The sequence below is a fragment of the Megalobrama amblycephala genome, linkage group LG7, assembly GCF_018812025.1.
Source record: "Megalobrama amblycephala isolate DHTTF-2021 linkage group LG7, ASM1881202v1, whole genome shotgun sequence".
Taxonomy (NCBI): Eukaryota; Metazoa; Chordata; class Actinopteri; order Cypriniformes; family Xenocyprididae; genus Megalobrama; species Megalobrama amblycephala.
This window is the reverse complement of record NC_063050.1, coordinates 21,595,359-21,621,698: the sequence shown is the minus strand read 5'-3', so window position 1 is coordinate 21,621,698 and position 26,340 is coordinate 21,595,359. Positions and strand designations below refer to the sequence as shown.

At 37.0% G+C, this 26,340-nt stretch overlaps 3 protein-coding genes across 15 annotated transcripts in view; 1 reads left to right on the top strand and 2 right to left on the bottom strand.

The window, feature by feature from the left end:
• Nucleotides 1-93: 93 nt before the first annotated feature.
• On the bottom strand, nt 94-6,701 carry si:ch211-243a20.4. Of its 6 annotated transcripts, none has more exons than XM_048196548.1 (7): nt 6,464-6,701; nt 4,714-4,778; nt 4,268-4,543; nt 1,694-1,815; nt 1,261-1,368; nt 1,042-1,137; nt 94-387 (listed from the first exon to the last, which is right to left on the bottom strand). In XM_048196548.1, exons 2-7 carry the CDS (start codon nt 4,775-4,777, stop codon nt 337-339), a joined length of 717 nt encoding a protein of 238 aa, XP_048052505.1. In that variant the 5' UTR covers nt 4,778; nt 6,464-6,701; the 3' UTR covers nt 94-336. The 6 variants fall into 6 exon arrangements, with proteins under 6 accessions (XP_048052505.1, XP_048052503.1, XP_048052506.1 ...); XM_048196546.1 differs by lacking the exon at nt 6,464-6,701 and adding an exon at nt 5,321-5,409; XM_048196549.1 differs by lacking the exon at nt 6,464-6,701 and adding an exon at nt 5,206-5,306.
• On the top strand, nt 5,843-16,699 carry si:ch211-243a20.3 (uncharacterized protein LOC100151507 homolog). 2 transcript variants are annotated; one of them, XM_048196563.1, is made up of 5 exons: nt 5,843-5,861; nt 9,514-9,618; nt 11,188-11,321; nt 12,460-12,589; nt 15,954-16,699. In XM_048196563.1, the coding sequence occupies exons 3-5, from the start codon at nt 11,201-11,203 to the stop codon at nt 16,276-16,278; spliced, it is 576 nt and encodes a 191-aa protein (XP_048052520.1). In that variant the 5' UTR covers nt 5,843-5,861; nt 9,514-9,618; nt 11,188-11,200; the 3' UTR covers nt 16,279-16,699. The 2 variants fall into 2 exon arrangements, with proteins under 2 accessions (XP_048052520.1, XP_048052521.1); XM_048196564.1 differs by lacking the exon at nt 5,843-5,861 and having other exon boundaries at nt 9,412-9,618; nt 15,954-16,284; nt 16,445-16,699.
• A 3,002-nt stretch (nt 16,700-19,701) lies between these two features.
• Nucleotides 19,702-26,340, bottom strand: part of grin2bb (glutamate receptor, ionotropic, N-methyl D-aspartate 2B, genome duplicate b) — a 130,914-nt gene continuing 124,275 nt past the window's right edge. For 5 of the 7 annotated variants that reach the window (XM_048196527.1, XM_048196526.1, XM_048196528.1 and 2 more), the window contains one exon: nt 19,702-26,068. In XM_048196527.1, the coding sequence (XP_048052484.1) occupies nt 23,582-26,068 (2,487 nt within the window). In that variant the 3' untranslated portion in view covers nt 19,702-23,581. The remainder of the gene's footprint in view (nt 26,069-26,340) is intronic. The other 2 variants (XM_048196531.1, XM_048196533.1) reach the window with 2 other exon arrangements.

The window sequence follows — 26,340 nt, the reverse complement described above, 5'->3', positions numbered from 1 at the left end:
CCGCAAAGGCGGGTCCTTCACGGGCTACAATAAATCTTTCATTTTCATGCATGAGGTTTGGGGTAAAAAGACACATATTGATGCAGCTTTTAATTGTTTTAATCTTTCATTTATTTTGTTATTTTATGTTACACTGGCCCATAAAATATTAAATTATATATATATATAAAAAAAAAATCTTTATTTGACACCAAGTACATTCTAGCAGGTAAAATTAACTTCATTCATTCATTCATTCATTCATTCATTCATTCACTCATTCATTCATTCATTCATTCATTCACTCACTCACTCATTCATTCATTCATTCATTCATTCATTCATTCATTCATTCATTCACAGGTTTTCATAGAGAGAATCAAATACTTCTTCTTGCACTTCATGGTGCTGAAAGAGAACACAGAAATAGAAACTGTTGGTATTCAATAACAACACTCAAATTCTAATTATAACAATTTTTCTTTTTTTCAGGTTCAGCTCCCATACTTTTCCACCCCTACCAAACATAATCTTTATTTCACACAATTAATTTTTCCTCAGATCATTGGATAATCTTGAAGTGATTAGATAACTCATTAACAATCAGAAATAAAGCAATCATGATGTACAAATTTAAGGAATACTTGGCTAATCACCAATTTAGGGTTCAGAAAACAATATATATTTAAACATTTTAAATATGTTAGTTATATTTCTGCAACACTATGATGATGAGAATAGTGTTTTGTGTTACAAACACACACAAGACTGCTCATAGTTTGGAGGCTTATGTGCATCAATTTCCCATTATGCATTACACCTGGTGGATTACTGTAGTTTCCTTTTTATCGAATGCTGTATTGTACTGTTTTGTTTTGTTTTTTTAATTTGTTATCATAAATGCATGTATGTAATGAAGTATCTTCACTGCATGATTCTATCCTCAAGAAACAAGCTAGAGTTATTATGCACTCTGTGTATATTCATGACTATATTCAAATTTACAACCATATTTTTAATGTATGGAGTTAATAATGTAATATTGCACCCTATTAAACAAACCTTTTTATCTGAATTTTTCTTCCTTGTGTTTTCTTCATGCATTATCATCTCTGGATTCAATGTTTCATAAATGGAGCTTGTTCTGTGTTGTAGCGCCTGTTGGGAGGGAGTATAATGTGATGCATAAAACCTTATACCTTAATTAAAATTCTCACTAAAACCTTTTACAATAAATTCAAAATACTGAGACAAAGAAAGAGAAATAGACTGATATCTTACCATGTAGTGTGATGCAGATGCAGCATCCTCATCCAATATCTCACAATCACTCTCCTCTGGTCTCTGCTTCGCCGCTTCATTTTTGTCATCTCTACAAGGAGGTTGATCCTAAACAAATAAGGCAAAACTAGAGCTGAAACTAACAGCAACACACGCGGTTTTCTGGATAGTACACGTCTGCGCTTTTCTGGTCATAACAGCACTATCTTGCAATCAAAGCAACTCTGGACAGCCCATCTGGAATTACACATCTTGCATAATAACACAAAGATCATCTAATCTGAACTGACAGTCATTGTTAGACTGAACTTTTACAGCATAAGCATTATCATCTAATTCATGCATCAAAGTAAAGAAGAAAGTATATACAATTAGAGCATAGAGTGAATTATTACAGTATGCTCTAATGTTTCTATGTGTGGCCAAGTGTTACCTTGTAGCTCTTTATTAAGCAAAGTGACCCAGCAACACTGAAGATGAGAAGAATTCCTGAGAAAGCCATCATTGCGATGATGCCACTGTCTAACTCCTCAGCTGGCTCCTGGTAACCTTTATCTGGGAAACAGAGTTGGGGTAAGAGAGAAGCAACAATGGGGAAATAGATAAATGTTGTTTCTGGCTCAGTTTTTGCATCACGTTTGCTGAAAGTGGCAGTTTCAGTCTAGCATGTCACATTGCTGAACTCACATGTCATTTTTTTCCTTGTCTTCTTTTGTTATCATCATTTTTTATGATTCCACAATGAACCTCTTTATTCATCGGTCCAGCCTATCTATTGGCTCACAGGCTACAAGTTTATCAAATGAAAGGTTTCTAAGTAAAAATTCATAGCCTATATATTTTAATACTGTTTAGGTCTTGCCTGAGAGATTAGCAAAAGGCGACATTGCATTTCATTCATAGCTAGGGCTGGGCGGTACATCGAGTTTGTACGATATATTGATATATTTTATACGATATGGAATCAATATACAGTAGTTTGATACGATATGAGCGTATCTGAAAAATAGCAGAGGACGAAGAGTGCTGCTGTGGGGAAAATGCATAATACAATTTGTCCTAAACATGAGACATGCTTAATATTTAGGGCTTTAAAATAACTCATAAGATATAGTTAACACGTATAGTTCAAAGTGGCTTAGGGTAGAGTGGGGTAAGATGAGCCAGTGGGTAAGATGACCCACCCTCTGTATCTTGGAAACCGTATCATTTTATTGTCATGTGACCATATACTTTAGAACCGCCTATCATTACTTTAAAAACTGTTTTTGGCTTGTCAAAGTAAACTTTTAACATAATAGATGTAATGGCTGTTTTATCAAAGCAAATTTGTCCAGGTCTAAAACTATTTATGATGCATATTGGTGATTTAGCAACGTATAAAACCATGCAAGTCATTTAGCTAATTATTATTCTGAACTGGGAAGCTAGCTTGTTTTTCCCAAAATGGCAGCTATGGGGCAAAGTGAGCCAAATGCTGTGGGGTAAATTGAGCCAGTGTTTTAACTTACCGAACCATAAGGCACTGAATTTAAGTTAAATCTGAAGTATAAACTGGTGTCATTTCAATGTAGTATTACGCAACTGGTTTAGTTTATCTTTATTTTCGAGTTTATTTGATAGGAATAGTGTACAAGTACACCAAATCCTTCTCTGATATGAATCAGAGGATGTTTAATCAAATATATCTTTCCACCTGTAGTCTCTAATGGCTTAACATGTTTGATATAGCAGAAAAACTACCATGTCAAGATCAAGAACCTTTTGACTAAAATGTTTATTAGTTTCAGTGACATTTATTTGTTCTTATTTAGTTTTCATTTAATTTTTCTCAACAAACTCTCTGTTTAGTCTGTTTATGGGAAGGTTACAACTTTGATGTTCAACATATTTTTTCAGAAATGCAAACAATTAAAGATACTGAAATTTCAACTTCATTTGGTTGGTTTTATGTTGTTTAATTTAGCTTTAAAAAAAGAAATATTTGTAAAATATTTTTACAAAGAATATTTGTAAAAGGGAATTTTATTATTAAATTAGTTTTTAAAATAGGTACATCATCTTTAAAATTTCACATGGGTTTGATTCAGATTCAGTTAGATGGTCAGTTTACACCAACCTACTGACTCGGCTCAACTTACCCCTAACCTGGGGTAAATTGAGCCAGAGAAACACTTTTTTATTAGAAGCCATATTTTTACAACCCTTTGTCATAGATGTATTCTGATCATTTAAAATGATAGGAAACATCCTGAAATTACTTTAAATACTTTCATTGTACTTCTGCCTCATTTTCCCTTATCATAAGGACCACATAAGTAAAAAATGGCTCATGTGCTGACGGATTTTGTGCAAGTCGGCTACTTGCGCTGTTTAATGCTAATGTGTTTGTGGTGTTTTCCTCAGTGCATAACTTACATTTCACAGGTATATTCTCCATCTGTAAATGTTAGAAAGTATTTCCATTTTGCTGTCAGGAGTGGACGAGTTAATTTCCGCTAAACTTCAACACTTAAGTGAACGAGCGCCGCCGTGCACATGCGCGTCAAACAGACGAAGCACCATGATTCTGACTAAAATATACATTTTGCTAAAATATTTGTTGTTGAACAATACATATGCCATATGAAGAATTTTTAATTTATCTTTTAGTTCAGTGAATTTATCTTCTGCTTTAAAAAGCATTATTTTTAGATTGTAATGTTACAATGTTAGAATGTAATGTGATTTGACCCTTTTTTGCACATAGACTAGGCCTACATGGTTGAGTATATTTGTTTTCATAGCCTTTAATATGAACATTGTTTGTAGGACAACATTGGGCAGGATGTGAAATAAGTTTTTTTTTCTAAATCCAAATAGAAAAATGTTGCAAATACCGAGATATATACCGTATATCACCATTCAGCCAAGAAATACAGATTTTTTGGCCATATCGCCCAGCCTTATTCATAGTGCACATAAAAAGTAAGACCAATCCTGGATGATCAATGATCTCTAGACTCACCCCTCACATGAACCACCCAATGCACTTCCTTATTTGCATAACGAAAGTAGTAATTGCCAGAACTGGAGCTGTTGTGCATTTCGATACGTGCTGTCACCGACACTGTACTGTCAAAAAATTCACTTTTAAGTTTTTTACTCCAAATGTTCTTCTTTTGAGTGTAGCACACAATGGTCGAGCTGGAGTTTGCTGGAATGCCCACTGACAGGTTGAAGTCAAGAATATCTCCTGCTAGTGCCACTCTGGTTCTGTTCAGCATAGAGAGTGTAGCTTTGGCTGGAGGGACAGAGGAAAGAGCGTGGTGTTATTGAACCATCTGTGCTCTCTAGATATTTTCATAACTTTCTAATTCAGCTTGAGAGGGTGTGGGTGAGAAATCCAGCATTACAATAATATAAATGAAATAAAACACACACTGCAATGACATAAATAATGATCAACTATACCTTGAGTTTCCTGCCAACAGCACAGAATTACGATCCAACACAGCACAGATTTGACAGCATACATCCTTATAGGTAATACAAAAAATGTTATATTATTTTTCATTTAAAAACCAAAAGGATCCACGTCTTTTTCTTTCCTTGCGTTGTTTCATCAAAGCTTAGATATTACCATCCACATCGTTTCCAAAAGAAGTGGTAAAGAACTGTTTTCTGTTCAGACACCACAGGAAGTTAAGCCATATTACATCACAGTGGAAGTTCACAGGACCCTAAATATCATGAAGTGCAATCTCGGTACCTCATGCAGTCCTCAGAAAACACTTCCTCTCTTACTCCACAAGCTCACTTCCTTAATTTCTGTCCCTTTTCTTTCGCTGGTATATTGGTAACGTAATAATTGGCCTACTCAGATTTGAAAATAAACAGTTTGGCCCGTTTTCACAGACAGGGCTTAGTTCAATTAGGACATTTAAGTAGGCTTTATAAACGTACCTTTAAAGAAAAAAAAAAACATTACTAGTGTGCATATTGAGACAAAACAATGGAACTGACATATTTTAAGATATGTCAGTGCAAGCTGCTTTCGGTTAAGACAGCTCAAACATACATTTTAGTCTGGGACTAGGCATGCATCGATTTGTGGCGGAAGAGCAACCTCTGACCTGACGCCTGACGTAATGACGAACGCGGAAGCGCAGAGGATAGAGCAAAACAAAACACCGGTCACGAATTAGAAGTCTAAAACGAAAAAAAATAAATAGAAATGTCCGAGGATTTCGATATAAGAGAAGAGGAGCTTAAATTTGTTGCACAGCTCTGTTTGAACCGCAAGAGGCGTCTAAGCTTACGATACTCCTACATCCTGCGTCATACATTGCATCAGGTCTTACTTATTTGGCGCAAGTCGACTTGCGCTGTCATCCGCCAGTAGCTATTTGAATTTATAAAGTTTTAAATATGGATTTTTGTCTTACAAAAAGCCATAACTTCACTTCAAAAGGCCTTTATTAACCCCCTGGAGCCGTTTGGATGGATGCAGTTCACAACTATTATAAAGCTTGGAGGAGCAAGGATATGTTTAAATATATTTCCGATTGTGTTCATCTGAAAGAAGATATATAGTCATATATACCTAGGATGGCTTGAGGGTGAGTAGATCATGGGATAATTCTCATTTTTTGGCTGAACTATCCCTTTAAGCCTTGTCTGTGAAACCAGGAGTTTACTTTTTAAACAAAGTTTCAACATTGAAATGTAGTTTCTTAACAAAGTGTGTGGAAAAATTCAGTTCAGGTCTTTAAAAAAGGTTACAGGCTCTTGTCAGATGCTTAATTATATGCAGAAATGGTAGACTAAGCGTTTTTACTAAGCCAGTAGCCAGCCTAGTAGTCCGAATCTGGGAGTAATTGGGTTTAAAAATACTTTGCCCACCAGGTGGCAGCAGAAGAATACATGATACTTTACTAGAAAGCGCCTGACTCACATCAAATAACGAGGACTTCCAAAATCATCAAAAACGAATTACGTAATGATTACATCACTGTCACTTAAATACACATAATTAGCACCAGGGCAGATAAATCAAAAACAGCAGTACAGAATCGTCCAAACACACTTTAGTACCACCGTTTAGTATGACTTTAATGTAAATAGGCTATATATAGAAAAAAATATATAATATCTGATTTAAAATAGATCACAGGCAGAAAACGTAGATCAAATTTCAGCCATCAATGCAGACTGCACATACCTCACATATTCGAAATAGTCAAATATTCAAGCTCCATTTGTATGATAAAGATAAAAAGACTGAGATAGAGAGATAAATGAAGAGCGAGGAGAAGAGAAGAGTGAAGAATTCAGTTAGAAGTGACAAACTGCCTTATTTAATGAGAAACAGGTGCATGTGTGCCTTGTGACTGCTGAGCTGAAGTAAAGGAATACTCTCGTATAAGCCAGGCAAAACTGACCTCACATACCACAAAAACAGAGGGAGAGCAAAAAAGAGAGATAGAGAAAGAGAGACAGAGGCACAACAAATATAACATCTGGATACCAGGGAATAAAAATATTTCCTGTCCCATAATCTTTTTCATCCTTTCTTTCTGCAGTCATTATGAGAGTCAAACGCATGATACGGAACAGGTTAATTTCAGGCTACTTTTGTGAGAAATTTTAAAAAGAAGAAGTTGATTTTTTTTTTAAAAAGAAGAAGTTGATTTTGAATTATAGATGTGTATATTTATTCTGCAGTTCCTGGATATAAATAGCGTAACAACCACACAAGTTTTTATTGACTGTGAGGTTGAGGAAATTGTTTTATGACTGAAAATGGTCTTCTTGCATTAAATTCAAAAGTACGATCAAGTCGTTATCAAGGTAAATGATATTACATTTGGCACATAATGTTTCTTACATCAAAAATATAAGACATAATATATAAATCTGGACATTTTTATCCAGCTTTAAAAGACATTAATTTATGTGGCACACAAAAATTCACCCACTGTAACCATGGAAATAATACAGTGAGAAGTGAAGACTGAATTATGAATGCAGTGTTTTTAATAAAGAGCATTCCAACTGAAAGGCACATGCAAGTTCAGTTGTTGCTCAGCAATGTTAAAGAGTCTTTTGATTGAATAACAGAAATCATGTGAGACTACCTGATTTATGAGACGGACTGCTCTGCTAAACTGCTAGAGTAGCCTATCTCTCTCTCTCTCTCTCTTTGTGTGTGTGTGTGTGTGGTCCTGGTAAGATGGGTAAAAAAAATATCAGTTTCTTGATTTAAATTGATTCTATTTTTTATGAACCGATATTGATTCTTAAATCTCAAGAATCAAATTAATAAAGCATTGTAGTGCGCCTCCCATCGAATAAATCGCAATAAGCTTTATGCTTTGTTGCTTCTGATATGAAACAAAGTCTCAAAATTCAAAAAAATAAACCGTTTTATGTGGTGTGACAGATCGATGTAGCACCTCAGTTCAAGACAAGCGCCACATGAACTGATCATCTCCGCTTTAATACCAGTTACAGTGCGAAATATACATGAATGAACATTGGAAGGTATGTTAAAAGATAGAGTACAACTATAAAGTACAATCCGTATTATGTCTCATGTAATAGCTCAATCAGTGTTTCAACCGCGGAAAGATGGCAATAAACAATGTCACGTAACGTTACAGTTACCTCAGAAAAAAACATATTCTGACTATAAACAAAGTCCCTCTTTGCTATAAACTTGTTAGTCAGCAAGAAAAATGAACTTTAGAGAGTGGCATTTTGCTAAATATGTGCACCACATTCATTATAATTTTTAATGTTCTTCGATATTTAATGCATGTTTAATGCAAGTTTTTATGACAGCCACCATATTAATGTACATATTGTAATGTAATATTAATTACAAAAAGCCGAATTGGAATAGAGGAGTAGGCTAGTAGCCTACTGATATATAGCCTAATACTTTAATATAAAAAAAATGTAATATTAAAGTATTAGAGGCACACATTTATTTATTTATATATTTTTTTTATATATTATTTATTTTTACTATTTATTTATGTTTCTTTGTTTTATTTATTTATATGTTTTATTTATTTTTATTTTAGATTAATAATCTTTTTCAGAACCTTTTAAAATCTCACAACAAAGTAATAATTTTGACTTAATCTGTTAAAATAATATTTGATTAATTATAAATATATCAGGTACTATATATCATATAATATCATCATATCATATCATATAAATAAAAATATAATATAACAATAAATAATAATAAATAAAATAAAATAATAATAGCAAATTTTAAATTGTTTTTCTTAAACAATTTAAAATTTGCTATTTTTATTTTATTTATTATATTTTTATTTATATGATATATAGTACCTGATATATAGCCTATCCAAAATAATCGATATTGAATCGAATCTGAATCGAATCGCAAGCTTGAATCGAAATAAAATAGAATCATGAAATTTGTGTCAACGCCCAGCCCTACTGGTAACCCTTTGATATGATTACCAGAAATATTTGACCTTATGGTGACATTTTGGTCCCCGTGAGGAGAACAGCTTACAAATCACATTAAATTATGTTTTTTGAAAATGAAGAAAGTTTTCTGTGAGGGTTTTTAGGCTTAGAGGATAGAATATTCAAATTGTACAGTATAAAAATCATTATGTCTATGGAAAGTCCCCATAAAACGCGCATACTGTATGTGTGTGTAGATTCGTCTATACTTCTGAGAAAATGTCCTCACTTATAGAGTCAAACATGTTAAAAACTGACAGATGAGGACATCTGAAGTGGTTATCACTATTTGAAATGCTCATAAATCAGCTAAATCATGTTTTGCTTCAAAATGTCAATAGGTTTCAGTAAGGGTTTGGTTTAGAGGTTGGGTGTAGCATTATTCTTATTATAATGTCTATGAAATGTCCTCACTATTTACTATGTGTGTGTGTGTGTGTGTGTGTTGCTATAAGAGAAAAAGGGCACATTATCAAATAGAGACAACATCAAATAAATCTAAGAAAAAAAAGGTGCACATCTGGAAAAGGGTGATAGTTTGGGAGGGAGTGAGAAGACAGAGGCCAACAGATGGGGGGTGGGGGGGGGATAAAGAGAGAGAAAAAGAAAGTGGGAGAGAGAGAGAGAAAATAGAAAGAAAAAACAGAAGGGAGGGGGAAGAGTAAAACAGGAGAGACAGAGAGAGAGAGGTGAATGTACACAACATCATAGTTGTTATGCAGGGCAGACATAAGTTTAAGTGCGTCTGACTGTCAACAGACTTCAACACGGGGTTCAGAAAGAAGAAGTGGACAGGACGGTGATATTACAACAGAGGGGAGGAGGACAAAAAAAAAGAGAAAGGAAAGCCACGTCTCGTGAGAAGTAAGTAACTTTTAGTGTAATATAAACCATTGAAAGTATGTGTTCTGTAATATTGCACTAAAGTGGCATCTGTGTCCTGCATTTTTACTATTCTGCTATTTTCCCTCTCTCTGCTGGATATATCATTCCTATCTTGCAGTTGGGTCAGTCTAGATCTCATAATGCATCAATTTTACAGCAAGTGTGAGAAATCAATAAATCCAAATGTTTATATCTGTTGTAAGTGTTTGACTGCATTCGTGTTGTATGTCAGCTCCTTTCTCTCTGCATTTTAAAGCCTGCATGATTTGGATAAAAAGGTGTGAAATGGGTAAAAACTGACAGACGTGTGCTGATCAAACGTGATTTTCGGATTCTTGAGCACATCCAGATCTCTGCTACACCACGATTTGAAGCCATTTTGAGAAATGCCTCTATTCTGACTCACTCAAAGTCAGTTACTATGATCTCCAAGTTCAATATTATGTAAAGCTCTCTCTCTCTTCCCTCTGGACTCCCTCTCAGTGAGGAGTCACTCCAGTTTCTCTTTGCTTTCCTGCAGCATTTCTCTGCAATTTGATTGTTTTAGTCTAATGATCATGTTTTAGCGGTTCTGCCTTCTCACAGTTATCTTACCTCAGAGAGCTCTCTATGCCTCGGTCATTGGGCCTTAGCACAAAGGAGATTTTCTTTCAAATAAACTAATTGAGTTTGCTATCAGTTAGGCCAGTCACAAGACAATCAACCCGTCATCCATCTCCCCTCTGTGTTCCTGAATGAACTAGAGTCATTCTTTTAAATAGACTGGAAATACCCAACACTTACGTGATTCTCCTTTGGAAGTGAAGGGCATGAGGCATTTTCCACGAAAATAAAGCATGAAGCTAATAAAATAAAGTCAATTTTACTTTTTCAATCAATGGTCAAATAAAGGAGGTGCTTAACATATAGAAAATGTGGAAAATGAGTTTGAGATTGTTTCATTTGTACAATATGATGTAGCCCTACTGTAGAAATAATCCAAGTGGATGTAACAATTTTGTTATAAAAGTAATAATTTTGGTAAATAAAAATAGCTACAAATTTTAAATTGTTTTTCTTTAATTAATCAAATATTATTTTAACAGATTAAGTCAAAATTATTACTTTGTTGTGAGATTTTAAAAGGTTCTGAAAAAGGTTATTAATCTAAAAATAAAAATAAATAAAACATATAAATAAATAAAACAAAGAAACATAAATAAATAATAAAAATAAATAAATACAAAAATATATAAAAATAAATAAATAAATAAATGCCTCTAATACTTTAATATTAAATAAAAAAAAAAAAAAAGAAATTGACAGAGATGAGTCCGACACAGAAGATATAATCGTATAAAAATGCAGGCCTCTGCACTATTTTCCACAGTATTATCAGACCCTAAAACACTTCTGGCTGTTTGTCCTGGAAAAAAACAAAGTGCTCTCCCGTGCGCCAGATGTATTGGCAGGGTAAAGGTTTAAATCTCTTGCCTTACATTGGGAGTGTTCTTAGCACTTAGTATTTAACTTTTTGCTATTCCTGCCTGTCTCTCCTTTTCATCTCAGCCACTTCTTCACCATGACTGTTCCTACGGCAAAGAAGATACTGATGGTGCCTATGGTGGTTGTGGCGTTTTTGTCTCCATGCCTTGGGATGAGCAACGAAGTGGATTATGGGAACTGGAACTACAGAGAAGGAGGTAAAACATAAATAATATTTATTGGTTTTATATATAGAATGAATTTAAAGGGTTAGTTCACCCAAAAATGAAAATTCTGTCATTAATTACTCCCCTTCATGTCGTTCCACACCCGGAAGACCTATGTTCATCTTCGGAACACAAATTAAGATATTTTTGATGAAATCCGAGAGGTATATGACTCGAATATAAACAAAACTTATAATCAAGGTCCAGAAAGGTATTAAAGACATCGTTAAAATAGTCAACATGACTACAACCTTAATTTTATGAAACGACGAGAATACTTTTGTGAGCAAAAACAACAACAAAACCTCAATAACTATATTCAACAATATCTTCTCTTCTGTGTTATTCTCATACACTGTTCAAGTTCAGTGCTTCCAGGTTCTACGTCAACTGTTCTGGACCTTGATTATAAGTTTTGCTTATATTGCTGTTTATGGACGAGTCATATACCTCTCGGATTTCATCAAAAATATCTTAATTTGTGTTCCAAAGATGAACGAAGGTCTTACAGGTTTGGAACAACATGAGGGTGAGTAATAAATGACAGAATTTTCATTTTTGGGTGAACTAACACTTTAAGAATGGTAAAATGTGTTAAACTGAGTTGAGACTATTATTATTATCATTATTAGCTGGAAGCAATATCAATTTAACCTTCATAAATAAGCATGAAAGTGGTGTAGGGTGAGCATAATTTTATGAAAATTCTGAGGATATCTGCTGAAATTTGTGTGGAATTCTGAGGGAATGTTCTGTGCATTCTGTGATGAGTCCATTTCAAAAACAACTTCAAATCATTGTGTTGGTCTATGTAAAAAAAAAAGAAAGAAAGAAAGTGGGTCAGTCTGGACTCAACTGCAACACATTTGTTTAGATTTACAGATTCATGAAGCTAATATTAAATTCAAGTCACATTGCTGACCAGTGTACACCAAATAACTCATACCCTTATCTGTCAGCATAGCTAAAACACAAACAGACATCTCCTAATTCCACCCTTTAAAGTTAAAGCCCTGTAGTCCAGTGAAAGAAACCTGATTAAACCCATTCTGAAGCATCAGACAGCCTCTTGTCATATGGTCGCCGGCCTTATTAAAGACTAACCTCATTGTCTTTGCCCTCACGGCAGCGGAGAATGTGAACGTGGCTAACATACGCAGCGTGACTCGAGTGCTGGACGCCTGGGGCAAACGCATATTCAAAGATATCAAGACTCTCTTACACTCACAGCCCAATGCCCTTCTGCCAGACTACTCCAGGTAACACATTGTACTTCCTAATACCTGTACAAATTCACTGCAAAGACTTTTTACTATGGTGTTGAAGTACAAAGCATTTAGTGTTAACCAGCCACTAATATTCTATAACATGCATTTCCTACAACACGTACCTGTTAAAGTAGCCAGGCCTGTGTCTCTTTGCTGTGTTCACTAAGGCTTTCTTGTTTTGCAAACTTTCACTTAAAGACTTTCACTTTTTTTTTTTTTTTTGAAACGCATGAAAGCTGCTTGTTGGACTATTTTATATAAACAAGAAAAATTCACGGTCCTTTGGGGTTTGTTATCCTGAAGTCGGCAGTTTAACAGACTCACTCCCTTAGCCCTAAGGAGATTGTTTTCATGAAGCTTCTAAGCTACAAGCACTGAAACGGCACTTAAAATGCCAGGAAATGATTTCTCAGGCACACATGCTGTCTGAATGACTGTAATGCATGTACATGGAATAATGACACTAGGTCTTATAATTCAGACTGAGACTGTCGAAGCTGATCTCTTTTATTTTATCAACTGTCCAGTGTCCCCACTAGTGGCAATTACCAGATAAAATAGGCAAATAATACACAAAGCATGTATAGTTATCAAGCAGCAAACACCTAAACTAGCTAAAAAATTTATACTAAAAATCCAAGTCCTTATGAAAAAGGTTTACAAGACATTCACCACCATTTAAGCTGAATATAAAGAATCCTGTAATTGAAACGTAGGCCTACTATTTAGAGTTGTTCACAAAGAACACATTCTTGCGTTTAACCCAGAACCTTTTTGTCTTTTTCCTTTTTGATTATTTTGCATGTGTTAATGCCAAATGCATACATTTTGGCACAAGTATTGAAATTTTTTCTAACTATTTCACCCCCATTTCCTTTAATAAATCTATATTAGGCTACATGTGGTACACAAAATAGTTACACTCAGGAACTTAAGGACAAAAACGTCCCCATTGAAACCCATTCAATTTTTAAACCAAGGGCCATAACTATAAAATGATGCAGTCTTTGGTAATAGGCTTTCATTCTGTTGGCAAGGCTCTAAGATTAATTTTTATTTATTTTTTTTTTTTTTTACAAGATGGCGGCATTTTCTCAGATTAAAAGCTATGAACAAATACTCGCTTTTTTCCCGTTTTCTGCATATTATAGCCAACTGGATGAATTCTGCAGCTATAATTGTGGGTGTGTTGGATGTCACAGTGTGGTTTGTAGGCCTTTAATAAAAAAAATTTAAAAAAAAGTGTGTGTGTGCGTGTGTATTAATATTTGAGAGAGAAAAACTGTACTGTACTGCAAATCACAAATTTCAGGTCTGTCTATACCATTTAATAGGAAAAATTTGGTCCTGCGGCCAAACAAAATCTTATTGAAGCTCATTTTTTGAGATATCAACCACAAATTGGGAACAAAACTTGTTTAGATTTATGGCAGGTTTTGAGTTGAACATGTTTTCTTACTTATATTAGACAAAAATAATGTTCACTAATCATTTTCTTAATTTTAAATCTCTATTGCTTTTTTGTTTTAGATTAAATCTTCTTAAAATGAGACCAAAGTTAAGTCTGTGCTCCAAGCTTCAAATTTTTATGACAGTTTTTGACACGGACATTTTTTTGTTGCCTGGCAAGGCCAGACTGATATATCTTCTATATATCTGGTCAGTCCGCCCTCCGTCGCGATTGAGTCAACTCCAAACCGTACCGTGCAATCAGATTCGTTTATTTCAGTGACGCAAACAGCGTCACTCTAGTGCGGCGAAAGTCCCGATTGCGCATGGGAGACCCGAGAGTTTGTTCTATTCAGCCGTGAATTCAGTTTTAAATGACCAAAAACACATTAATTGTTTACTTTTCGCTGTTTACTCTCTTGTCGCTTTGCTAATGTCATATCCGCCCTTCTCTGATTGGTTTACTCCGCTTCCTGTTTGCTCGGATTTGCTCCGCCCTAGAAATCGAATTGATTCAATGGCCGACCAGACTCATCCGCTGGTACAGTGGTGAGGCTGGATTTTCCAGGCGAATTTTTTTTGTCCTCTAAGGACTACTTTTTTCTCAGCGCGTTCTAAAAGTTCATTAACTTCTTTTAAGGGCATAACAGGCATAACTATTATTTAACTACAGGCATAAATATTGTTTTTTTTTTTAATGCACCTGTCAATTTTGAGATTTTGGGTTTTTTGGCTTTTCATAAAGTGTTTTTTCAGGCTGGTGGAAAGAAAACATATTTTAGAGCACTTTATCTATTTGCGTCTATAGATTTCAATTACAGTAAGTAACTTTAAGGCCGTTTTCTCAAAATGAGTTTTTTCTCTTGAGTCAGAAATCACCACTTCAACAAAACTTACATACCTCAAACTTTACAGTTTTATTCCTGTCTATATTCTGAAGGTTTTTACAGAGGGATTTGTTGATATAAATTTGCCTGATTTTATACAACATTTTATTCTATATTTTATAAACGAGAATTTAAGCTGACGTCATCCAATATTCAGATTTTTGTTCTAGAAATGTATGCAAATTAGTGCATATTTAATTAGATAGCGCCTCATTTGCATACTTAAACATAACATTTTAGAAAACTTGTAATACAAAAAATGTTTGCAATTTTTAATGTAATCAATCAGCTGGGGAAGTATGGTGATATCTATTAGTTAATTTTTTTTACCCTATTCACCTGAGGTGTCTCGCCTTAGCTCAAGACGCGGCACAGAGAATAAATACAACTACATACCAATGTTTACAGATGCCAGAAGAGAGATTAGCAGCAGCCTAGCTGTGAAAATGCTACAGACCAGATGCGCAGCTGAGTAGAGTAAATTGTCGAGAAGGTCTTAGTTTTCCTTTTGTTGTTGATCGTGAAGCGGCAGGACTGGACAGTTGTCATAATGTGGTGTACAAAGGACTCATCATCCTATGGCACCGAGCGTTTTAACACACCTGGAGGCAGTAGCGGTTTGACCTTTTGAGATTTTGTGAGGCAGGTCTTGGCTAGGAGGACCAGACGCTCAGCCTTGTCATTTTAAACTACGTCCTGTTAATTTATGCTCTTTGACTTACTGACCCCACATTCTAGTGCACTAAAATGAATGTGAAATCTCCTTATTCACATCAATGATGCATAACTGACACAAAGTTACCTATATTAACAGTTGAGTTGAGTGTGCAAAGTGTAGGGCTTTGTCCTTATATGAAAAAAATGTGTTTGTTTTTTAAAGTTTTTTTTTTTTAAATTGCTGTACAAATCTGCCAAACCCTTACAGAAGCCTACACTCTTTTTCGCTCTTGTACAGATGTTGCACACATAAACACTCTCACACATTCCAGTCCCGTCTCACACTCTCTTCTTTCTCACAGGGTTCGTCCTCTCTCGGAGTCCCTAAATGATCTCTTCAGAGAAGTCTCCCACTTACAGAGGCGCATCACAGACCTTAACAATCGCCTAGCAACCCTGGAACCCTTCCTCCGTCATCATGGCTACCGAGAGGAGGGTGAGGAAGGAGGAGATGGCAAGGAACTGGCTCCTCAGAGTGTGAAAGGAATGGGACAGAGTCAAACAAAGTATCCACGGCGGTACATGGTTCGAGTAGTCCGTCCTGTGAAGAGGGTGGTGAGAACCAGACGAGTGAAAGTGTTTAAAAATGCAAACGGAAGGGTCAAAGCAAGTGAAAGTGAGAGGTAGAGGCAGGTAAAAGATTTGCAAATATTATAATCAAACATATTAATGTTATTCATTAAATACCCTTTATACTGGGGATAAAACAATTCACATATAGACATGTTAGTATACTATATAAACCTACATTCGTCATCTTTTGTCTGTATTCCTTCATGTTTGGGTCTCAAAGGTGCGATTAAAGTTCCCTGGCAGAAAGACAAATGTTGGGAATGTGGATTGTGGAAAACCTTCCCAGCAGGATAATGAAAAAAACAACAACCTTGAGAGTAAAAACAGACACTCTAGCTTTTTCCAAACAAAGCTAAAGCTATACAATCAGTTATTATTTTCTGTGGAGAATCTTTAGTTGAATCTTTTGTATACAGAGCCATTTGTGTGACCGGAATAAAATCAGGTGAATAAATTCTCATACTTTAAAATATAATTATGTCTGGGTTTTTTTTTTTTCATGACTGATTACTCATGTTTTAACTGTAGTCATATATTAAACTAAACACAGGGGTTGATTGGCAATATAATACTCGCATCTCTTTGCAAATTATAAATTGCAAATGAAATCCTTATTTGTGGGTAAAACAAAACACACGTTCCTCAATTTTTTCATTTATAAACAAAATTATGTTGTGCAGTTGGCACAATATTTATATATCTAGATATTGTGCCAACAAACCCGAAACTGCACAACATAGTGTTTTGTTTTACCCACAAATAAGGATTTCATTTGCAACACAACTAACTTGGATTAGTATGATTAATTTATGGTATATGATTAATTTTTAACCAGTTTTACCTTGTTGTTCTTTCAATTACATGCAGGCACTGTTATATGCATGTGTTCCTGTATGTAGGCTATGTAGAGGTAATGTACATATCATTAAATTATTCTTATATTACACTCCACCATCCCCATTCACACGCTTTTCATGAATTATGTCAGCCAGGTGGCATCATTTCTCAAAAGTTTCCAAATCTTACATTAAATATGGTTCCCATCTCTATGTATTTATAAAACCACACTGTATATAAAATACATCCTAACTAAATATCTCTCACATATGCACAAAATAGAGAACAGCAGTATGCAGCATTACTGAAGCGATTCAATATAACGACATCAATTCCCTCAAATAATACTGTTTATCGGCAATGAGGAACACAAATGTTTATGTTTTATAAGCTCACTTTAAACCAAAACACACTTTTTAGAACAGATTATAGACTGATGGGATCATACTGGTATAATTTTAACAGCTGAAAATACAAACCATAGCCCCACTACCCCTTCAGAGCAAGATGAATCTGGAGTGTTATGTTACTCCGGCCACATGGTGGCAGTGTTGGGACGGGTTAGTTGACCGCGTGCCTCTTTGATAGGAGCGAGTCTTGTGGGTCTTGTCTGTGCCCGCTATTTTTTGCTCAGCACAGGACTTAAAAGCGTTTACCAAGATCACGTCAGACTTCCAGTGTGTATGTGGGGATATTTGCGTTTATTTCTGTGCTGGTGAGGACGCCTGACAGAATATTGGTACGTATGAACACAAATACGTGTATGTGCGTCAGTATAGATTATTTGCTTTGGCAAAACTTTTAGCACTTTGTCTCTAGGTAAACGAGAGACTCCCTGTTGTCTGACCTTTTCTAAATTAATGTGAAGGGTTCGACTTGCCACGCCTTTCTGAATCTCTCTACTCACGACCTCCTCTATGTAACTGTCTTTTTCATGTATCTAAATTGACTATTCTAATTTTGTATGGAATATTGCAGATTATAAATGATTTATCCTTGCAAATATTTTTTTTTTAAATTCATGTGCCCTCGTAAATTTTTAATCAAAATAACTTCCCCTCCCTTTTGCTGCAGCATCTCTCTTCTCTGATGACGTGTTTACTGGCGTGAGGGCGGGACAACCTGTCAATCACATGAGATCAAAGCAATAGCAAACCAATCAATTGACCGTTCGCAAAGACCCGCCCCCTTTAGTTACTGTTGCTATGTTCGACAAGCCATGCCATTCTCTCGCCACACATGTTTTCGTGCAGTGAAAAATGTACATGCGGAGCAAAGAGGACACTGACAACACGTCGACAGACAAGACAGAGGTTACTTTCGATATCAAACTCTCAGATTTCAAATTTTGTAATTTTTAAAGAAATTTAAACAATAAATACCGTTTTGTGACTCTTTAATGTGTCGTGAGAGATCGCTGTGCCTCAGTTCAAGTGGCTCGTGAACCAATCATCTCTTCTTACTAGTTAATTTATAGCATCAAATAAACATGAAAGAACATCAGAAAGAATGTTGTTTCGACCGCGGAAAGACGTCAATTCACTCCATTTTTCAGGTTCAAGTCCAACGACGTAATTACTAAATCCCCTGACTGCTTTGTCGGACATAATGGCGGATTTGGCGTTATGATTGGTTAGATCGCCTGTCAATCAAACTCCCTGTGAAAGGTCAATTCCAGATGGACAAAATCAAGCCCCGCCCTACATTTTTTCTTGTTCGAGAAGCCATTTCATTCAGATTAACGTCACAATACTATTGTAACTTCTGTTTCGTGTCAACCTCATTACTTTCTGAATCTAGTCTTCATTCACGACTCCCTCTATCCGTGACTCTTCCTTAAACTTGCCTGCTTGCGTTTAGCTCTTTTTCTCCCTGTCGCCATGGACACGTGTGGGTGTTGCTTATCATCTCTACTTGCTGTTTCTGTGTTATATGTTGTAGCAACCAAACCAAGACACAGTATACTACACAGATCTTTCTTATTTTCTCTCTCCCTCCCTCCGTCTCTCTCTCTCTCTTTCTTTCTCTAAAGGTCCAGTTGCTAGGTAACAGTTAATTGTCAAGAAATAGTTACATGTGTTGCAATGTATTCTGTGATTGGCTGCTTGAAGGAAACGTGTGAGAGAAAAGGGAATGAAAGGAGAGTGGGGGAGTGAGACAGGAATAGAAAGAGTAGGTTTGTGAAATATTGAATTGCAAATGGTTTTAAAATAAACAGCTATTACTTTAAAAATAAACAGCATGTACAACATTCTCATGATTAAAACAGCTCTTGCACACAGGAATCAATAATCAGAATGATAAGTTTGACATGATTCGATAGGTACAGAAAAGAGCGATAAGTACTTTGCTTGCAATTTGTTCATGATGCAGTGAACCAGACGTATCCAGGGCAACACCAGTGGATAATAAGCTCTCATTCACGTTTCATGTACATTATGTCACGAATCAAACCTAAGCTTGTGTAGAGCACAAAAGAAACGAAGGAAAATTTGTCCCACAATTTTCATATCATAACAACATAATGACTCAAATGAGATTCACATTTGGCACATGATGCTGATGACGGGGAGGGACGGAGTGTCACCATTTCCTCTCAGATTCTCGCTGCTGGAAATGTATGGAATAAGACAGAAGGACTATAAAGCTTGAGATCTCTCCCTTTTATTTTGTTTTTAGTCAACACTGTTTTGTACAAAGAGACAGAAGAATATATCTTAGCACTTTTCACACTGTGTCTGTATTCTCAATAGCTTAAGTATTGTGAAATGTCTCATTAAATTATTGTAGCCTTAACACATGTATTCTCTCTCTATACAAAAACAGAAAAAGGAAACCATTTTTGTCATATTTACAGAATCTGTACAATTGTGATCCATAAGTAAGATTTAAAATAAGTGGTTAAAATACAAGAAAGACAGAATTAAAGACAACAACGGTGTAAATTTGTGTCTTAAATTCTGCTCCTCGGATGCTATTAGAATGGCACTGTGCTCCTGGTCCAGTGGTCTAATAACTTTTTCCCCATGTGGCTATAAAAAATCTTCCAGACAAAAATGTATCTCAAACTTCAATATTTTAAATATTTGTCTTCGTATATTAAAAGGCTATGGAAAGGGGACATAATTATTTACAGCAGACATAATAGATAACCATTGCACTGTGCTCTGTTTCCTTCTCTCTCTCTCACACACACACACACACACACACTCACACAAACACCTGCACGCACACATGCCCACTCTCACACAGAGGTAATCAAGCATATGATTTCAGATACACGTACAATCATATGTGACGTACCTTACTGGGGAGGGCTCTAAAATGACAAACCAATAAAATAGAATCAAACTACTGAAGTCTTATCCTACCAGTCATCAAGAAAAATATTAGTTAGAATGAGAATGAATGAGAATAGAAAAAAAAAAAACATAGAACATTGGCTACTACCCCTCCCGTCCTCTTCCGCCCATTTTATCGGCCCATCTCCGTTGTATATTCTGTCTCACTAAACCTGTATTTATCAAATGATATTAGCATGCTTTTACAAGGCCACATCTTTAAAGTGTGAATCGAAATGAAATATAAAATTGGAAAGCTTTTCAGGAAGAGCAAAGGCAAATGTCCCTGACACTCGCACACGCAATCACACAATACTTCCTCTACATACTGTACTACTAAAAACTATAGGCTTGACTCTCCAGTACAAACACAGAGATTGACAGGAAATGCAATGGTCTAAGTCTGTCAACACATCTCTAGATCTTAAAAAATGCCACAATGTTAAGAGATATCTTATGAGATATCTTTAAAGGATTTACTAAATAAAAGAAAAAAGTAGACCAAGCATAAAAAAATCTTAAGGGTAATTTGAAAACATGGTACCATGCAAAGAAAGGTATTGTGAGAGCAAGTGAGAAAATCTTGTGTGACAAAAAATGGCAAAATTAGCATTGGACACAAAAATGGTCTTCTCCTTACCTAATAGCAATATTCCTGACAAAATCGAGCACTATCACCCAGATTTGGGTTTGCCTGATAATTTCCCTATTGAGTTATTATTCCATACATATCCATTTTTCAAAGATCTTGTCAGTTTATTAGAATCACCACATCTATTGTATGGCCCTGAACCTGTATGATGCACAGTTTATCAACATATTGCATCCACAAAGAGCAGGCATGATATCTAAATAGACATAAATGTATGAAACGCTAAAGATATGGCAATAAATAAGTAAAAGACATGCATGCTTGTCTTAAACACAAACTCTCACACAAAGACAACTGAGTCAAAAAAGAATGGCAAAAAGTTAAGATAAAAATTCACAAATTGATAGCTATACATCAATTATAAACAAAATATTATAAATATTGTGCTTAAAGTGGAGATCTGTTTGGCTAACAGTTCATTCACAAAGAAAATGTATAAACAAAATCTGCAATAAACACAACTAACTTCAAGTAAAGGATTTTTATCTAAGCTGTGGGCCAAAAGTTCAAAAAAAGACAATGTGTTCAGACTGCCCTGTCATGAGTTCATTTGTGGTTTCAAAAATGAAAAGAAAAAAAAAAACAGTAAATAAATACTTGCAAAGAACCTCACGTTTATCCAATTAAATGAGTTCACTTGTTTATTGATTTAGTTAATTAGGCAATTTAGTTAAATGATATGTTCGTTTTTGCCTGTGCCCATCCAAAATTCCTGAGAAATACCTCTACTTCATATAAGTGGGTATTAAAGCTGCAAATTAACCTCAAATGGATAGGGGAAATAACTGGAGTCATCCCTACCATTATCATGTCTTAAGTAGTTAAAAAAGGACTGGCGAATATAACGAAAATATCTAGAAAATTTCACTTCTGCTGTACAGGTGCAGTAGAGGATTGTATTAGCCTGGACAACAATAGGGAGGATTATAAAAAATTCTTAATGTTTATCCATACCATTGAGTTTTAAACTGATACATTTTGCAGCAAAGTTGGACTGATAACCTTCACTCTAATTCTTAAAATATCTAACAAATAATGTAAAACATAAATCTGTAGAGTTACATCCTTTCTGTCTATTCACTGTACAATGTGGAAAAAATGAATATTTACATAACAAAATGCAAGCATTTGCTGAGAATCTTGCAAAACCCTACATACTGTGCACTGGTGTCTCCCTAAGGAAAGTACAGATAAGTATATCCAATACTAACTGCATTCTAAGAGGAAACAAATCCATGACACAGTTGTTATTTTACTGCTTGATCAAAGACTTCCTAAGAAATGGGGGACAGTGGAGGAAAAAATATTCAATTGATTTTTGTTTCTATATTGTAGATAACACCATACAGATGTGACACCCTGCAGCTCAACTCTCAGGGAGGATACTGTGCACTGTACAATGTTGTGCAGACCTCAAATATCCTACGTTCCTATTATTAGAACTAGTCAGAATGATAATTTAACTGGTTTTCTTTAGAACTTAGTTCTCGAGTTTAGTACTATGAACACATTCAGGCTACTTTGTCTCCTCAATGCTGGATATTCCATATCAGTGCTTATATCATTAAAAGGAAGGTTCCAGAATAATATGAATCATCCAATGACAAATCTGTGTGCAGTGACCAGAAAGTTACCATGGCAATATGACCTGTAAATCTGGTATTCTGTTAAGTCTTGGTAAGGCACATAATGTGCTGTGTATTAAACCAATATTGTTCTAACAAACGTAACATTATAAAATAAGGTGAAAAGAATACATTTCCTTCACAATGATATCTCAAGTACAGCTGAAGTACTTTGCAAATCATGCCTTGTACACACATTTTACAGCACTCCATACTGGTAAAATAAACTTGAATAACCAATAATAAAGAACCTTTATGGAATCCAAGTTTGTCTACAACTCAGTTAACAATCAAATTAGCTCAACTGACAAATCAAATAAGCCTCCCGCAAAGTGGTTTGTTAACCAAGAACTGAAACTACAGTACAAATATATAACAGCATAAAACATCCAGAAACCAAGCCCAAATGGAACATCATAAACATTGTAATAATATATAATAATATTATTATCAAGAACATTATCAATACAATTATTGTAAGTTTTACCCTGTTGTTTAAAAAGAGTAAATGATTTCCATCCACAATTGTACAAAGGATTGTACACGGTTGTCTCCATCTGGATAGGCCGCAATTTTGATGTTAGGAGCAGGGAAATAGTGGGATATACAAAAAAAAAAAAAAAAACAAGAGAATAAAAGAGTGAAATAAACAGGTTTTTCCCCCTAATCTCAACTTTTCGACAGTGGGCAGGTCCCCTCTCTCTATTTACATGCGTACGCTTGGCAGCGCATGATCCGCCTAACTTAATGAAAGCATGAGTCAGTTCCATACACGGTTTCCTCTTCTTTTTGTGAGCATGAAGGTACTAATTACACACTTCCTTTTCAGTTTTCTTTCAATCATCATTCCACATGTCCGTTGGCTTCTTTTCCACATTTCTATCAGCTTCTGACTCCCATTTTCAGACATCGGACTCTATACTGGAAAGCTTCTCATAAACATGTCCATTGCTTGATCCATTAAACGGTCTCTGTCCTTGACCCATTCCTAACCCATCCCTTGCTGACAGCAGCTTGTTGTTGCTAGGTCCTCCACCGTGGTGGTTGCCAAGAGGCCCGCCCAGACATAGCTCCTTGGGGAACCGAGGGGCCACATTGGACAGCACCCCAGAAGTTGCGGAAGCAGGCAAATAGGAAGTCACCCCCATGGAGCCCCGGAAGTCAGCCCGACTGTTGTTGAGGAGCTGTTGCTGCTGCTGCGGCGTCTGTTGCTGCTGCGGCTGTGCCTGCTGCTTTTTGATGTAGTATGATTTGGCACCGTGTAATAGACACTGGTCATCGCCGAAGGTTGGGATGAATGGGTTCTGGTTCACCTTATCTGGGTAGAGAGATTTAGACAAGGAGTAAGTCCCGACCCCTCGGGTACCGCCCACACCTCCTCCCATCATGCCTCTATCCCTGTCCCTCATGTCTCTCTCACCCACGGAGCGACGGTGCAACCCACCTTCACCCCCACGAAATAAGCTAAATGATGAACCCCCGCCCTTCCCTCTGTCCCCAAAATATGATGTCTCCCGCTCCCCTCCCGCATACTGCTCAAACATCTGGGCGTAGGGGCTTGCGCCCTCCATGTAGCGGTCTTTGTCTTTTAGGCTCACGCTTCGGGGTGGAGGAAGCATTGACGCTCCGCCACTGCCTCCAAACCCACCCATCCTGCCTGCCCCTTCCTTCTGCAGCTCTACAAATGTGTCATAAGAGTGCTGCCTGCGCAAAACCTTACCACCTGGGCCAAATTTCCGCCTCTGTACCTGGGTTTGGGCCCCTGTGCCTCCCCCTCCCTTTCCGCTCTCCAGAGGGTGCTTGCCCCCAATTTGATCCAAAAGGAGGTGGTTGTCCTCACTGATGTCATACAAGTTGCCCGGTTTCTTGCACGAATCACACCGCTTGCAGGAGGCTGAACTAGGGCGGCTTGAGATTTGTCCACTCCCTCCACTGGATCCCCCAACTCCCCCAGCAGCTGGATAGCCCCCAGCCCCGCCTCCCCCATGCATGCAAACTGGCTTGCTTCCTCCACTTCCAACCCCTCCACTGTGGCAATTGCGACATTCCCAATCCCCTCCAGCCAACCCTCCCACCCCTCCGATGCCCTTTTCCCAGCATGCATGGCCCTGTTGCCCAGGTGATCCTCCTCCCATTCCACCCTTACATTCTGTCTTCTTAGATTTACCTTTCAGGAAATCTTCCATGGGAACCAAACTAGTGCACGCTCCCCCAGCACCACCGCTACTAACTACTCCACCGCAACCGCCTCCGCCCAGTCCCACTCCTCCACCCATTCCTGGAGCATCACTTAAATCCAAATGTTCCCATGGGGATGCCCCTTCCTTTGCTCGAAACTGGTCCACATAGAAGTCCCTCAAATTATCTTTGTCTCTGAATAGATAGGAGGTGCAGTTACCACCTCTCTGACTCTTGCGCTCCACGGGCGGGGTGGCTGAGCGGTGTGCTTGTGTTGCAGGATGATGGTGGTGATGATGATGGATAGTGTGGTGGGGGCGTCTCCTGAAGCCAAGCTCAATCTCATCCTGCTCACGGCGAGATTTGGCAGAAGCGGGTCTCTTTTTTAGGCTGTCCCTGTACTGCTTGCGCCGTTTTCCGTGCCCTTCGAGGTTCCCATAGGTCACGGTGTGAGTGGAAATATCAGACACGTCGGATCGAATGTTTCCATCGTCCCCTCCTGATCCCACCCCACCTCCCCCACAGTACCTGTCATGTCCTGCAATAAACCCTGAACTGGATGCCCCACCCTTGAAGGAGAACTTTCCGTATAGATCAGGAAGGCCAGACTTGAAGCTTGACTGGGTTGGGTGACCTGCAATCAGGTCAAACTTTTCCCTGTTCCGATGTGTCAGCGACTGCCGTGGCTGGGTGGTGAAGATGGGCGCTACCCCTCCCCCTAAGCTGTCACAATCGTACCCACCCTCCAATGAACTGGCACTCCCTAAGCTACGAGGTCGGTTAGGCAGGGGACCCGACATACCGAGAGCCAGTTCGGATCCCGTGCCCCCATGGTGGTGTAGGTAATGATCCTGGTACAGGTTGCTGTCCTTCAGGTGCAAGTTCCCAAAAGTCCTCTCCACCTCGCTTACATAGTCGCTGAACATGTTGTCCTCTGGCAGGTATGGTGGAGGCTTGCAGTCTGTGTGGCCTGCTAGGCTGCGCCGGTGTTCACTGATGTCATAAACGGCTGACTCACGATGGCTGTAGTCCAATGCGCTGTGAGGTGAACCATTGACCCCAGGCACAGAGGTCATGTTTTTGGCAGTACGCAACAAACGGAGAATGTTGGAGTGGGTGTTGTTCATGTTCATGTTCATAGTGGCTGATGGTGAGTTAAGGGCTGATTTGTTCTCTTCAATCTGAACACCATGGATGCAACTGTAGATGCCCTGTTGGACAGAGAAAATGAGGGAAAGCAAAAACAAAGGAAAGGAGAAGAAGGAACAAACAATATGAGATTAGATTAGTTTAATGAAAATTTTAATTAGCAGCAAACATGTTCACAATTTTGATGCAAAGTTCAAGTCAAACCCTTTTGTCACAAGTCCCTTCAAGTCTCAAATCTCCTAGTTTCTATAGTTTTTAAGTATTTATGTTTTCAAATTAATTTTGTAATTACTGTTCTGACAATCTTTATGCTGTAGTTTTATAAAGCCTACTG